The 16339-nt window shown below is 47.2% G+C and overlaps 1 protein-coding gene across 5 annotated transcripts; it reads left to right on the forward strand.

The window, feature by feature from the left end:
• Positions 1-31: 31 nt before the first annotated feature.
• LOC120899885 (rho guanine nucleotide exchange factor 7) lies at positions 32-15749 on the forward strand. 5 transcript variants are annotated; one of them, XM_040306206.1, is made up of 9 exons: positions 33-858; positions 4526-4729; positions 4805-4961; positions 5035-5235; positions 5308-5980; positions 6319-8128; positions 8210-9091; positions 9819-10092; positions 10182-10298. In XM_040306206.1, exons 2-9 carry the CDS (start codon positions 4546-4548, stop codon positions 10183-10185), a joined length of 4185 nt encoding a protein of 1394 aa, XP_040162140.1. In that variant the 5' UTR covers positions 33-858; positions 4526-4545; the 3' UTR covers positions 10186-10298. The 5 variants fall into 5 exon arrangements, with proteins under 5 accessions (XP_040162139.1, XP_040162140.1, XP_040162142.1 ...); XM_040306205.1 differs by having other exon boundaries at positions 32-858; positions 6319-9091; XM_040306207.1 differs by lacking the exons at positions 6319-8128; positions 8210-9091 and adding an exon at positions 11397-13425 and having other exon boundaries at positions 46-858; positions 10182-10532.
• The last annotated feature ends 590 nt before the right edge of the window (positions 15750-16339 follow it).

Genomic DNA, 16339 nt, shown 5'->3' on the forward strand with positions numbered 1-16339 from the left:
ATGCTTGCCGGCGCTGGCAGCACTGGCACCATCTGACAGGCAGCTGAGCAGAAATTAATCACAAAGCAAAGCAAAGCAAAGCAAAAGAATTTCTGTCGCTCGTCGTTTGCGGTACGGCGCGCTGCTGTACTTTTGTTGGTTCGTGTCGGACCCCGTGTAAAATGTCGTCCTTTACGGGAAGATGAAAAACTGTGCCTAGCCGACGCGAGAAGTGCTTTCTTTCGGTTTTCGTTTTCGTTTGTCCATTTTGCCCGTCCCGAATACACCAGCGAGAGCAGTGAAGGTTATCGGCGACCAGCTTCCCGGGTGGGCGTTTTTTTCCCTGCTCTCCGTTTGTCCCGTTTTTGGCGATGTACTCGGCGATGAAGATAGAATTGTTGGGCCTGTGATACGCGCGAGTGCAAAGTTCTGTCCAAGTGTCCACCCTTGCCCCCGTGCAAAAGTTTGTTCGTGCCGTGCGACATTTGTGGGGCGGAAGGAAAAAAGAGATCCGACTCTGCGCTTCGGAACCAGATCGGAACCAAACCCAGCCATCGCCGGATCGTCGTTTTCGGCCCAAGAACCCAACGGAATTAACGGGTTAAGAAAGAAAGCGACAGCAGAAACGCCGACGAAGCAGGCACTGCAGGCTGGCATGGTCGGATGTCGGTACGTGCGAGGTGCAGCAAAACGGGGAAAGTAAATATTTTTGGGTGCCAGTGATCTTGTCCTTTTGGTTTGGCGGAAGCGACGGCGGCAGAAGGTGACGAAAGCGGCAGCGGCGGCGGCGGCTGCGGCGGTGGCGACGGTGGCGGTGCTAAGGCCTGTGGCAAAGCGTGTATCGACCGAAGGAGATTTTTTCACTTTTCCTCTTCCCATGTAAGTGATGCTAATTATAAATCCTGGGTATAGGAATATTTTATGCTCTTGCTTTGCTATATTTGAGAAGGGTCCATCTAAATGTCTAAGGCCAAGCGAATGTGTCCCCTGCTGGTTGGAAAAACGGTTCGATTGGACTGTTTGGTTTGTTGATGCTGATCAATCAGTGTTCGAGCGAGCATTTGATAAGGCGACACAACCGGTGACTGGGCAAGCAAGCAAGCTCAAAAAAGGCCGCAGATAATAATAAGTACAAACAAGATTCCATTGATCGGTGAACCGACACAAAGCACCCATGCGAAGCGAAAATGACGACGACCAAGATGCTGGCGCGATGCTCATTCTAGGTGAAGATCAGAGCAAGCAGTGATCGCACCACCATCAAAACGGTTGTTGTTTCTTGGTTGTCGTCGCCGGATGGCATTGGACATTTGCTGTGTCGCCATGAAATTTATTTTTCTATTTATAGTAACGATCGAGAGCCGAATGAATCTTTCGAGCATCACTACCACCATCATCAGCAGCAGTAGTGGCGGTGCGATATATCTTTGCTCGATCTGTAGCAGGGGCAGATGGGGGAACATTCATAATCGGGCCTGCGTGCGTTGAGTGGAAATAGTAAAATCCCTCGCCGAGTCTCGATGTCTACGGCATGCACAGCGCGAGCGTCTCCACACGAAATGGGGGAAATGCACGTGAATCCACAGCCCGACCCGAACCTGAGTGCTGGTTTATTGCCCTTTCGAGGGATCATACGGGGGCAATAATAATCCCGCGCTGTTATGTTGTAAAATCATCAATCCCACCGTCAATCTGTTTCAAACGGGCATGAGCGATATAAACACTTTCCTCCTTCAAATTCGGGCGGGGTGTTCAAAAATAAGGACACGTTCCACGACCCCTCCTCCTCCCATCTCACGAATGCGGATCGTAATTCATCTGTAAAAGTGTTTAGTTTGTTAAGACAGAATGCAAATGCTTGTTCTCTAAATTTAACCAAGGGTGGCCAGTATTTAATTTGTTCTACAATCCTCGCGCATTTCGGCTTGCTGCGGGACACCAGTAAAACGAAAACACCTGTTGTAAACGACATGTCACATTCCGCACACAAGCGACGTGCGGCCACACGCAGATCGGAAAGGAGGAAAAAACGGCAAAGCTTCAAACTTTGTCTAAATACGCCGATCTGTTTCAGCCAAAGAAACACATTCTTGTGCAACCCGGCTGCTTTGGAGCGTTGCTGGAACCAGAGCTATCCATCAACAAGGACGCACCAAAGTGTCTGAAATAAGATACGCGTCAAAGTCTGTTTGCTGTTTTAACAAACGGCGGCAAACGCAACTACCCCACGTGTTAGCAAATGCGCGCGAACAATCATTGTACATCGCCATGTCCTATCGCAGCAGCCCGGGTTTTGCGGGTGAATAGTTTATGGGTCTAATTTTCAAAACCCGTTTCCATTGACTGTTGGACTGTTGCCAGGGCCCCAACCCCTCGTGGTGATCGGAGTGAGTTATTTCGCTCTTTAGATGTGATTTTCGCGCAATTCCCAGTCGGTAATGCAATCGATTTGGGGTCATTTAGAGTCGTCTTAACGTTCAACGTAACGTTTAGGGGTGTAAATTACAAATGTACGCTAGATGAGGCCTTTACAAACTGTGTTCCCATCAGCGTTGGTGTATTCATATGACTTGGTATGCATGCATAGAAGTATTGTTGCAAATGTGTCGACAAATCCGAAGATTTGCATAATGTGTAGCTGAGTGGCGTCACGTTGGCTTTGGTTGTGGATGTTTTGGCGTACCCAACGTGCCACCATTCTGCCATTATGGAAGCGACGGGTGCTGTCACTTGTGTGTCAGCCAGGGCGTGCGGCGACCAAAGGGAACTATTTTCTCGAATATGTTTTGCCAAATAAATTTCCTCGAAAATAACGCATCTCTTCGTCGTGCCGTGTACCCGGGACGGGAGGACCTTAGGTGTGGTGTGGCCGAGTGGTTCATCGCGAAAAACGGTTTTTGGCAGTTCTCGTTATGTCCTATCACTGGCGAGCAGTGAGACGAATCGGTTGTGCCGTGCTTAGGACGGCGTTCGAACCAGTATTGTGTTGAGATTTTCAAAGGAAAGAATAACCTTTTCCGTGGTCCTGTGTGGACATTATTTTCTTCCAATCGTGCGACGTCTCCAAACGAACCAAACCGATTCCGATTAGTGTTCGAGGCGGTGCCCCCACACATCTTGTTTCGTCATGGCATTTTGGTGATTCATTGGACGCAACATATGCGTAGCTCTACAGCCGAGAGCGTAAGTAAACGAAGTTCGAAATGGCAATAGAGCTGGTAGGAGAAAATAGGATAAATATATGGAATATCAATTTTATTCCTTTTATTTTAGACAACTCACCAGGGAAGAGAATGTATTCGTCGGACGACGGTTCGCCTCATAGCAGCCCAGCCAGTGCATAATATCTCTCCTGGGAGAAGTCATGTGATCGTGCGCCAAGTGACGAAGAATAATTATAGAAATTCTGCAAGCTGCAAGCAACTTTGATAGCGCGCAGGGCCCCGGCGGCCAAATGAGTAATGCAAATTTGGCATTCCGTGCAGGCTAAGACGATTAATCCAGTCCAGTGACTTTTGGTCACGCGTTTGATACAAAAAAAAAAGAAGTTATTTCTTGTAATCCATACCTTAATCAATCGACGCATTGCGAGACACTTATCATGACGATGCATCAAAATTACGTTGTGTTGATATGGTACATCATAATGGTGATGATACTGATATACCTGTTTGTGTTTTCCCAATAACAGCGGCCACATTATCATAACAAGATCGAAACATACCTAAGCATACACACTTACACACACACATACACACACTCATGAACTCGCATAATCATATGAATCATTTCCATTTTATTTATACCGACACGTATAGGAACAACGTTACAAAATGTATGTGTTTAATGTAGAACTATGTGCGAAATTAATTCGAAACGGCCTTCGAAACGCCTGGTATAAGCAGCAGCGGTTGACGGAAGCTAGGGATAATGAGCCTGGTTAATAGTGGTGATTTGTTATCAATAAACTGAACAGGATAAACGATAGCGAAAATAACTAACTAACTGCAGCGTCTATTTTTTGTATTTTGAATCTTTCTCTTGGAAAATTAAAACATTTCAATTTTGTTCCTTGTTTGATTGGTTCGCTTAGCGTCCGTTTGTGTCTAAATCCATTTGGATTAAAGTATTTGAAACCATTCGTGTTTTATGTGCGTCAAATTGCAACGATTCTGAGCAGCAGTGTCGAATGTTCATCCACTAAAACACGTGCGTGCGTCATACTGTCTGTTGGTGCGAAACGGAAAACGGGGTAGATGCTTGCGCTTGTCATCTTTTTTGGTGAACATTTTTCAAATATTGAGGCGTAAGACATACAAGGGACTATTTATAAGTTTGTGGAATTCGATCTGTCTTTCTACATATGCATGATTTATCTGTAACGGAACGGGTTGGTATGCTTGCACATATGGTGGAAATATGAGGCACGTTTTCTGCTTCGCGTTATGCCAAGACCCTTCAGAGCTGAACGATTTTTGAATTGAAATGAATTGAAAGCTGTTGTGTTCAGAACATTTTCATGTAATGCGTTTGATTTTATTTGCAGAACAAACCGCCTTTTTCGCCATGGACTCCTCGATAATTACTGTACAGGCACAGTATTCGTTCAAGGGTTCCAACAACGATGAGCTGTGTTTCAAAAAGGGCGATATCATAACACTTACGCAGCGTGAAGAGGGTGGTTGGTGGGAGGGAACGTTGGGCGACAAGACAGGCTGGTTTCCTAGCAATTACGTGAAGGAATATGTCGGTAAGTTCAATGTAAAATGTTTCAAAATATGTTACATGATTGTTAACCTAAAGTTTTTTTAAAATAATTCCCCAGGACCGTTGCCCTTATCCGAAACAATACGACCCCCCGAGGAAATACAGGCCTTTCGATCGGTGGTGTTTCGTGATTTGTTAGAAAGCGAGAAGGCACATGTTGCCGAGTTGCGCGGCCTATCCGAAAACTTCCTGGAACCGCTGGAAGGCAGCCAAATGTACGTAGAGCTTAGCATGGCGTGAATATCTACTGGTATTGCGCACTGTTAACGTTTTCCATCTTTATTGCAGACTTTCTTCTAACGAGTATACGCAATTAATGTGCAACTTTCTCGAAGTGGTGGAAATGCACGAAGAGTTCTTACAGACCCTGGAGGATTGCAATGATCGTGTTGGCAAGGTGTTTCTGTCGAATGCCCCAACGATGAAGAAAATACACCAATTCTACTGTGCAGCGCATCCCCGTGCCATAGTGATAGTGGATAAGTTTCGGTAATGAAATCAATAACTCCCTAGCCGTTGTTGAATGTTGTTAATTGATTGTTGATCTTTCCTTTCCCACAGTGATGAGCTGAATGTGTTCATGGAAAAACAGGGTGCAGCTAAGCCGGGTCTGCTTGTGCTTACTACCGGTCTTTCGAAGCCGTTTCGGCGTCTTGATAAGTATGCCGCCATACTGCAGGAACTCGAACGCCACATGGAAAGCGGACATCCGGACAGGGGCGATACGCAACGCAGTATTGCCGTGTACAAGGATATTGCTTCCTCTTGCTCGGCTACTCGACGGCAGAAGGAACTGGAGCTGCAGATACTGACCGGACCAGTGCGCGGATGGCAGGGCGCTGAGCTGAGCACGCTCGGTGACATCATCCACATGGGCAGTGTGGCTGTTGGGCCAGAGCATAAGGACCGCTACCTGGTGCTGTTTCCCCAGACGTTGCTGATATTGAGTGTCAGCCAGCGAATGAGCGCTTTCAAGTACGAAGGAAAGCTTCCCTTGACGGGCATCACGGTGAACCGTTTGGAAGATACGGATCAGCTAAAAAATGCGTTTGAAATCAGTGGCACACTGATCGATCGCATCGTAGCAGTGTGTCAAGGACCGAATGAGGCCAATCGCTGGGTGGAATTGCTGAGCCCCAAGTCCGGAACAGCTGAGCAGGGCAACACAGGAGCCGTGGACATGAAGCGCAACGTTAGCAGCTCGGCCGTTAATATTCCACAACCTCCACCGCATGTAAGTATGCTGATATGTGTGAGCGTGTGTGTGTTAATGGTCGGATATGAATGTTGGTGATAGGGTGTTCTGGTAGGCAATGTTTAAAGACAGTTTTTACTAGACAATATTCGTGAATGTATGAGTGGAGCACGAATCTTCAAGTGTAATGTGGGTTGTATTATTTAAATTTTATTTTCTCTTTTTTCTCTCTTGTTCAATTATTCTTAAAAACAATTAACTAAATCCCATATTATGTCCGGTGGCGTGTGGCATCTTCTTTGATGTGTATGATTGAATTTTCTTTGGGGAAAATCCCGGTTTGCAACATGTACATTCCGAATTACGTGTGCAAATAGTGCAGCAAACAACTAGCACTCGATTCTCGTGGCTACAGTACTCGTGTATCCGTGTGTGCATATGACGACAATGGTGGTCGGGGGTGCGGAATGTACGGTGCTGACTTTGAAGCAACACTTCCGCCTCCGAATTACCCATCTACGGCACCTTATGCCGAGTTGACCAGTTATTTTCGTCGCCTTTTCCGAGCGGGTGAACTGTCCCGATATGTCGTGCAAGCTTTACTATATCCCCAAGTAACTCAAAAATATGACAGACGCTTGGTAGTGATGAGACGGCGGCGACATAAAACTACTGTGCGGATGCAACGACGCGACAAGGAAGCGGCAGCACGGGCAGTGCCCTCAGAACATGGCAAAAATGATGCAAACTCGACCGAGCAGCGGACCAGTAAGGAAGGTGACGCAGAATTCAATGTAAGAAAAGAGTGTCATTCACGGGAGAGAAGCTACAGCTCCAGCGACTCTGAGTCGTCATCGTGCGCTTCATCCTCTTGCTCGAGAAGTCGATCAAACCTCGAACGCCAGAATGCAGTGGATTATGTGGAGGAAGACGACGATGCATACGAAACGATAACATTTTTTGCTGGTAAAAGTAAGCCCAATCCCGACAGTAGTTGTGAAGGCAGCACAGTGTATGAAAGTTACGATGATCCACATTCTACCGCGGGTGGTTCTTTTACGTATAAAGTTGGTGCCCGAAAAACCTCCTTGTGTTCCACAGACGAAGCGGACAGTGCATCAGAGGATGGTGACTACGATAACGATGATAATCGTAGCTCAGAAATGATTGGTTCGGCAGCGATTCCGTTTCTACGCCTTAACGATCGTGAATCGCTCAACAGTGGCGGGGCGCACGGCAGTGCTCGATCAAACGCTGGACGGTCGTCGGGAATCCATACGTCTACGGCACGCCTGCTGCTAGGCGAATTGAAACTGCAGTGCTCGGAACAGTCACAAGTGTCCAGCTTCGAGCATAGGGATGCCCACGGACGAATGGCTTGCGAAAATCTGCTTAATCTAGACGAGTCGATGCAGATAAAACACTCCCTGCAGCAAAAAACGATCACCGAGGAGCGCCACAGCATGCCGACGTACTTCGTGGGCAACCGTTTCAACAACTCGTCGGTAACAGAAATATACATTCCTTCGTGGAAAGAAGACTGCCAGGTCGCGGATGCACAGGGAACTACGGCAGGGACCTCAAACGGGGCGGGCAATACCGATTGCAACAGTGTACATTCCAGTTCGCTAGACATACCCGCCATCGTGCCCGCGCCCGATCCGGTGACGGCGGAGTTGCTGTACAACTTTCCAACGAGTTCAGCATCCGGAGACGACGGTGCCGATGAGCGTCAGATTCTCGACAACATTGTGCTTGGATGTTTATCTCGCGAGCAGTCACCATTCCGTAAGCATTCAATAAATTCCGATAAAAAACTTGTGCTAAATCCGAATCATCATAGAAAAGACAAGGACGATTCGCAGGATACGAGCAGAACGCCGGAGACGAGGCTAGATAAAAAAGCAACGGAACCCTCAACTTCAACTGCCAGACGATGTCTTAGCTATCAGTACGTGCAACTGTCCTGTAAACCATTATCGCCTGCCGCACCGAAGAACCTTGATTCGAACAACAATTTGTCGGGTGAGGATCGCGGAAGGTACGACAAGAGTGCCACTCGTGGACAGGACGATTCTGACCACATATCGGATGGATACCGTGCGACTGGCCCAGCGGGCACGGATCACAAATGCCGATTCTGTAGTTTCTATTCCCGGGGCCACAGTCCCCATTCGAGCGATTCAGGTATGGCCGGTAGTTGTACAATCTCGTCGCCAGATGGACCCGCTAAATTTTCCGGTGATTTTCTTCTTTGTGATTATCCAGAACAGCGTACACTTCTGGACGAGAACGTCCCCAGTGCGCACAGCAACATTGCTCACGGGATGCTGCACGATCGTGAGCCTCCGGAAGATGTTGTCGATGGCGTTCCTTCACGTTCGTTTTCGCTGAGACAATCTCGCTCAAGTCACAATTTGGGTCGATTTGCGCTCGTTGGTGAGAGTGAGTTCGATTTCACCGATAGTGGACAGTACGATCACCATAATGATCAGCATGCTCATGATACTTCTCAGCCTCATGGTGAAATGCGGCAAGACTTGGAGAAGAACAGTGCCACTGTCGCGGGAGGTAACGGGGCATCGTTAGAAGTGGAACAGTCTGCGGCTGCGCTGTCCGAACCAAGAAGGCTTTCGGCGCTACATGATCATTCGGGACATGATCGGGTAGTGCGTAGCAGAAGTGAAGATCGAGTGTTCTCGTTATTCTCCTCGATGGACAGAGAAGGCGATGCTGCCGCCGAACCACGGCTCTATTCTGGCCGAAGTCGCATTGTAGTGAATCTGTACGATCGCTCTTCCGCTGCCATGCAACGTGGATTGATGCAATCGGCGGTTCCGCCCACCGGCGGCGAGTCAGCGCAGGACCGGATCACCTACAAAACTGGGCTTTATGCACACTGGTGGAAGAAGGAAAAGTTACCGATATTTGTCGCCACGAGCAACGAGTCGCTGAAGTTGCCACCGGCCTCGGGGCCACTATCACGGCCCATGTCGCCACGATCTCCATGCATTGGTGATAGTAGCAATAGTAGCAGTACTAATAGTAGCATACCCACGACCAGCCAGGCGGGCGTCTTTCCTTCTGGTGGTGATGGTCTATCGCATCGTCCGAACATTTCCTCTAATGGTGCAGCCGCTCGGGGTTCAGGCAAGCGTGTTTTTTCTGTTTTGTTTGAGTTAGCTTTATGTTTTCGATTTCCTTTATTGTTGTTATTGATTTTTGTTACTATGATTTTCTCCCCGTTTTCTTTACCTTATCATCTTGTGTTGCTTTTGTTCTTCTCGATGAGTATTGTTATTAATTTTCGATGTTCCTATGTTGTGTGATATTTTAGGTGTTCTTGCGACTGCACTCGAAAACTAATTGTGATTAGTACAGTCGAATAAACGTGCTCTACAACTGTCCGTCCGTAACCCGTTGCCCAACCATCAGAATGCAACTTTGCTTTGTGTTTGTGTGTGTTTGTGTGTGTGTGTGTTTGATTACAATCATTGCTGTTGTACATAAAGTAAAGCAAAATCGCACCCTGCCTGAGCCCTGTGAGCGAGCATTCCTATCAGTAAAGTCACGTTTCCACAAGAATAGCGAAGTTTTGCCGAATGCATTAATAATTCGCACTTCGCTTTCGCTTTTCGGGCGCTGTTTCACCCAAACCGTACACCCATTGCTTGTTAATAAACCATCTCTGTGCATCATTGGCGCTCTGTTCATTAGCGTAGTAAGTTTCCCGGCGTGTTACCTTATCATTTCCATGTGCTGTGGGCAATTCGGTGTGTATGATGAATGAATTTGTGGTTGGTTGCTTAGAGCAAAGCTGGAAACAATACGATCGGTATTTGCCTGTTAATGAGTGTCTGCCTGTTTTATCTCACAGATGTCACCGCCGTCAGCAACCGGAAACAGCCATCCATCTCGCAGCGGCACGTCCAGCATCGTGCAGCACATGTCGCAACACAAACGCAGCCAGTCGTTCAATCACCATCTGAGCTACAATCAAGTACAGCAGCAGCAGCAACAGCAGCTCCAACAACAGCAACTAAAGCAACATCAACAGAATCCAAATCTGTCAGCTTCCCCGAACTCCCTGAACCTAAATCGTCTCGAGGCAAACCAAGCGGCTCTAAATCAAAAAGGTTTTTCGGAAAAAGGTATGCAGAATAATGCTACTCTGCTACTGCTTTCTCTTCGTCAATCGCTTCATCTTACATGTTGTCTCTGTTTTTCTCCCCTGTTCTAGCTAATTGGAACATCACTAACCTAAGACCGGCACCTCCATTGCGTCCAGCGTTTTTAAGCTCGGTTGCCGTCAGCGGCACGGGCAGTGCTGGAGGTGGAACAGGCGGTGGGCGAAGTGCAACGGCAAGCATTACCGGAAGCATTGGGGGAGCGGCGGCCAGCTGTGTCGGCGGTGGCAGCAGTGGAGGAGGCAGCACCATTTTAAACACCTCCGATAGCGTGCATCACAGTTTGAGTTTCAGCTCGAGCTCGAAGGTGTCACCGACCTACGAGGAGGATGCACTAGTTCTGCGCGTCATCGAAGCGTACTGTGCCGCCTACCAGAGCACTTCGCGCAACACTATGCATTCAGGTAAGCGTGTGTAGTGTTTGTGGCTTATCTTGCTTGTTATTTTATTCTGTTCCTATAATACTTGTGTTTTATTTTCGTTTGTTTCCGTCACTACGTGTTTATTATTAATCGCACTTGTTGTTGTGTTGTGGGATTGGGGGCATCTTCAAAGGTTATCGTATAACAGTGGCTAATGTAGTTTTATCATTTTAATGAGCTGTTTGAGATTATAAGACGTAAGGATAGGTTCTGCTCGCACAACAATAATGGGATCATGGGTTAATGATTAACGCAACGTCACAATTCAAACAAGAAATAGTCGATTCTTGTTTGGCACGGGAAGGGATTAATTTTGGTTGCTTATTTATCATTGCACGCATTTCTGATTGAATGTTGCGTTATAAAATGGGGTGATGCTAAGCGGTAAGTTGGAAAGGAGCGTTTTTGTTGGATACATCAATAGTGTGTATTTAATTTGCACCAGATTAATTTGATTGTTTTATAATTTTATCATCTCACTTTACAGTGCTGGTTGAGCATGTTTTATTTCTCGTTATACTTTGCATAATTTGTGTTGTGTTTAATTGTCTGTCAAAGCTTGGCAAAGAAATGTGATAATGATTTTCATCGCTGTATTTTTCTTACAAAATCTAATGCGAGAATGCAAAACGAACAAACACTTACAGAAGGCTAAACTGTTTCATTGTATTATGTCTTCTCTCTTTTCCCTTTTGTCCATTTGCTTCCTAACTCCACCGTCCTATCGTAACGTACCGACATGCGGCAAATTTTTGGCCATCGTTTATTTTTTGTGCCATTAAATTGATGCAAACTATCCGCAACGCAAACCAACCAATAAATATGCGCCTTTGTAACCGTACATAGCGCTGCTTCCCTGGACACCGTGTTTGCCAATCCGCGGTGGAAAGTTGAAAACCAGCAAACACTTTTCCTCGTCCAATCCGCAGCTACCCTTCACTTGCTCCTCGCTGTCGTCCTACCTCCCGAGCGGTGGCGGCATCAAGAACAGCCGGACACACACCTCCACAAACAGCATTAACTCGTCGCACATTTGGCGGGAAGCTAGCCCGAACAGTTTCAATCTGTACGCGGCCTCGATTGCGACACTCAGCATGCCGAACGGTGTGCAGCAGCCCCAGTCCCAGCAGCACCTGCAGCAACAGCAGCAGAAACAACAGCAACACCATCAACGAGCTCGATATTCGATCGGTGGCTACGGCAGTACCGAGTGGCGATCGCACTCGGAGGAATCGGGCCGCAATGCAAACGGTGGGCCGCGTTCTATTAACACGTTAAAGACAGGACCGCCGGCAGCCACAGGATACCATAATCCGATCGCTCGATCCGGCTCAAACTATGATAATATTTTCATGAACACAAACACCAACACACCACTGTTATCGCGCGTTTCTAAGCAGCAGACCGTTTGGATGAATGCGAATCAGCTGCCAGGCGGTGGAAGTTTAAACCTCGCCACGTATCAACACCAACACCACCACCACCAATCACCACCACAGCACCATCATCGGCATCGGCACCGGACGACGAGCCGCGAGCTAGATGCGGTCATTCCCGACCGGGACACAAGTCCGCCACCGCCGGCACCGGAAGGTGGCGGTTATATCGGTGGGGAGTATCTGCCCTTAGGGCACCCGTCCACCGGTACCAGTGGGTCGCTGTACGATCGTCGCTTGAATCGGTCGTTCGAGACGGCGCAGGGATTGAAGCGAAACTCAAAAATATCGCAACTCCGCCGTTCGACCCCGCAGCTAAACGGCGACGATGGAGGAGAGCACGAGGACGCGGAGGCGCGAGGTTCGCTGCTGCAGGAAGACAACCTGCGCGACGATATGTCCCGCAACTCGGTGTCATGCTGCAACAAGCTGTGGATGTTCTACTGGCAGCACCATCGATAGGGTCGATAGGTTTCGTAGACTCGTGCTGTGCTGCCACACTAGCGGTAGTAGCTTTTTGTTTGTGCCATTTCAACGCGTTGCCCAATGCAACCGGACTCTATAGAGATATGTACCGTACCGTAGGCTGTTGTCCTAACGCATAGCGAAGGATGTTCCTTAACTGGGTTCACAAACTATTTCACTGTTTAAACGTGTAAACGACCAACAACACTATCCGTCGGCAATGCTACCCTCACCGTCTCAAGGACCTTCGATCGATGTGTATGCAAAGCAAACGCCATACTTTATACACCAATTACTAACCGAATGTTGTACACAGGGTAACCATATTCACACAATGTAGTGGTGTGACGCGTATAATCGATCTAGGATCGTTTGTTTGTTGATCAGTTGTGTATTGCCGTCGTAGCTTGATGCTAGCTGGATGTGTTTCTCTTCATATATCTACTGTGGGCTTGCTTTATTAATCTGCCGGCTTGGAAAGAAGGCACCAATTTGGAAATGATATACTCGCATATACCACCCCACCCGCACACGATCAAACATCGAAATTGGCCTACCGTGTATTTTGCAATCTGCTAGCTTTTTGGTTGTTTTTTTATCGCTTGAAGCGAATGAATGTCGTGTCGGCCTGGTATTTGGCCATTTAGTACATGGTGCACTTAGTGGTACTCTGAGCGGTCAAACTGCATATACATATATACTCCGTGTTGCTTGTTGTGGATATACAATGTAGTGTAGCAGGAAGGAAGGGGGATCTACGTGGGCGAGAAATGATGGAATGATAATAAATAAAAAAACAGACACACTAATCTACACAATTCGGCTAGCAAGAAGTATCTGATCGTTAGACGTCTACCAGAGTGATCTTTCACTTTTCACTATTTATCCAGCCGCGTAGCACCTCTCGAAGAGTGGCCAAAAACCATTATGTGATATTAGACGAAGTAGTAAAGAATCGTGTTTCTGTGTAACCTCTTCCTGTACGTTCTGCCGTAGCTGCTTTATGCTTTATGTGCTGAGAAATGTAGTTAGAATTGAAAGAATCACCATTTTCTTATTTTCCTTGCATAGTAAATATGTTGCCTGAATAAGCAACGTTCACATAATCGCCAAGATGATGCGTTTATGCAATTCATCGCCAAACGCTTGTTTGTGATCAGCCTTACCAAGAGAGTAATAAAAGTTTTCAGTTGTTTAAAAAAGAATTAGATAAATAAAAAATCCCCCTTGCTGAGGGTGACAGCAGCAGCGATGAAAGCGAGTGTCAAGCATGGGGAGAGATATCGACCTAGAAAACCGAGAGACCCGTGCCTCGAAAGAAATGCAGAAATGCATGAAGCAAAACGCGTTCACAGAAGATTAAGTTGGGGCTTGGGTTTCGGTTTTTATGGCGGAGCAGACGAAAATAAATCACTTTTTTTGTACCTCGCGACGCCAGCAAAACAAATGAGCATCACCTCGGAGGTGAAGGTGTGGTGTGGTGTTTGTGTGGAGTGTGTAATAGTCGTATTGTTTTTACTTGCCGGCGGCTGCTTCAGCGATCTTAGTCAAACCGCCGCCGCCACGCTTGAGCGACCCGGTCGTCATTTGAGTTGTCCAAAAACGGTAACGAAACGGCTCGATGGCGGAAGTGTTTGTGGTTCAAAATGCAGATGGGCGATGCAGATTGATCCCTTTTTTTCGTTGCAATCCTATGCAGATGCTTGAGTTCATTTGTGTTGCATTTAAACCGTGACGCTTCGTTACGTCAGATACACACTCGCACGCCAAATCGATCGATTTATTGATGCGATCTACGCAGCGATCACGAAGGGAAAGTGTTAGATTTTTATTCCGATTATTGACTTTATGTAATGAATTAAACGGAGGGACTGCCCACGGCGCTATGTGTGATCGCTAATTTGTGTGTGTTGCTCAGCATCGAACATAATTAGTGTAGTTTATGGTCTGAACAAAGCAGCGTTCTTGTTTTATCTGCCAAGATTGCTCATGAAAAGGGTAATTTTGTTTCGAGGTCGAAAAGAACGTGTTTTCCCATGGTAAGCGCGGTTCATCTTTCACTCTTTCTCCTTACAACACCCAACCTTCACCTCCCCTCCCAAAAGACTCCACCGAACAGTAAAACAATGGCAATGGGGCAAAACCTAACTGCTGCTGCTGCTATTGCTTTACGGACACTTCTGTCGTCGCAACCGTAATAAGGGCTGATCTAAATCTAAAAGTGTGAATAATTACGCCGCCGCTACCTTCAAAAGAAGTGCATCCATCGTGCGCTTTTGTACAAATTAAACATAAAACCCCTACCGCAGGCGGGAGGACCACTTCTTACGGAGGGAGGGCTGACCCGATTTTGTCCTCCTTTGGCCGGTGCGGTGCGGCGTATTTCGGTTTCGGACAGTAATGGGGTCAGTTTGGTGGAGATTTTGGGCTGTTGGCGTTTTTGATTATGTTGTGCTTCTTGTCCCGTTACGCTGATGTTTTGTAGTTTGTTATAGTTTCTACCGTGCGGTGGATATTTATGCCTTCTTTTTCTGTAATATGAGTACCACCGCTCGCGGTGTGGTGGAAGGTGAACATTGATTTGTGCATTGTTTTATCGTTTCATATTTGTTCCTTATTTTTTTCTTCTTTTCTTTCTCTTTTTATTTATCTTTAATCCGGTTCGATCATGCATTGGTTTTCTCCGCCGCTCGGTTTGTCCTTCTTCTTCCCCTCGGGCCCCTCCCGCTTCAATCTCTCCATCAGGTGTAGAGTACGACGAAATGACCCCCACCTTACGACAGCTATTCATCAGCGTGCGCCAGCTGCAGCAAGACATGGCGCAGGTTAAGCTGCAGATCGCCGAGGAGCGTAGCCAGCGGGGTCACCTGCAGCAAGTGCTCATGGGTCATCTGGAAACGTACGGGGCGGCCAACACGACCTGCTGATGGAACCAAAAAAAAAGAAACAAAAAACAATCAACCAACTTTAACCGTTTGAGCATGTGACCCTTTAGTGAACTAACACTTTATTAACGATATTCCAGTGGACGGCACCACACCACGGGAAGACGGGAATTGTGCTAGTATTTTCAACGAAAACAAGAGACAGATACGTTTAGTGGAGTGTGGCCGGATCGGCTTATATTATTAACACATCTATTTACAATTAGTCTAATTATTGTGTCGGATGCGATTATGAGCAATTCCGCTCCGTCGTCTGTCGTCAACTAATCTGATTGAAAGTGAGAATGCTTTCATGGTAACAAAATAACAAAGAAACCCGCAATGAAACAGAAGAAATGAAAACAAAAAAGAAAGAGCCGTGTATCGTGCGTATCGTGGAATGTTGGCATCCGAAAGGATTTTTCGTTTTCAGTTGCTGCTGCCGCCAAAGCTCCCAAAGAAAAATTGGGTACACAAACAGCACCGCAAAGCCGTGTGGCCGAGAAAGTGATAACACATCCGAACAATTGCTTGTCGAGAGGCCCAGTATTTGAATCTGACCAGTTCCCACAAACCAATCGCCCGAACAGTCAGCAGTTGGTTGCTTCTGTGCCTTGCGATCGCGTTTTGTTAATAGAGTTTTTCCATTCGACTCTTTCCAAGGTGGTGGAGGTGGTCGCGGGGAAACGATCAATTTCGGCAATTCGGAGCGGTCCCCGGGAGGTACCGTGGTACGATGGCGAGGTGGTAAAAGTGAATGAGAGGGTTTGTCGAAAGTGAAAATCGATCAAACCGCCGCCGCTGCCCGAAGCGCTGGTGGGATCGTGTTGGCGTAGCACCGCGTTGGGCATACATAATGCCTAAATTACGCTGAAAATTGACCGTGGCAGTGGTGGGGGGAGTTGACCATGTGAGAACAATTTTCCGCCGCACCACCGCTGCTTTTGCAAATGGCCTGCGAATG

The sequence above is a fragment of the Anopheles arabiensis genome, chromosome 3, assembly GCF_016920715.1.
Source record: "Anopheles arabiensis isolate DONGOLA chromosome 3, AaraD3, whole genome shotgun sequence".
In the NCBI taxonomy this organism is placed as follows: Eukaryota; Metazoa; Arthropoda; class Insecta; order Diptera; family Culicidae; genus Anopheles; species Anopheles arabiensis.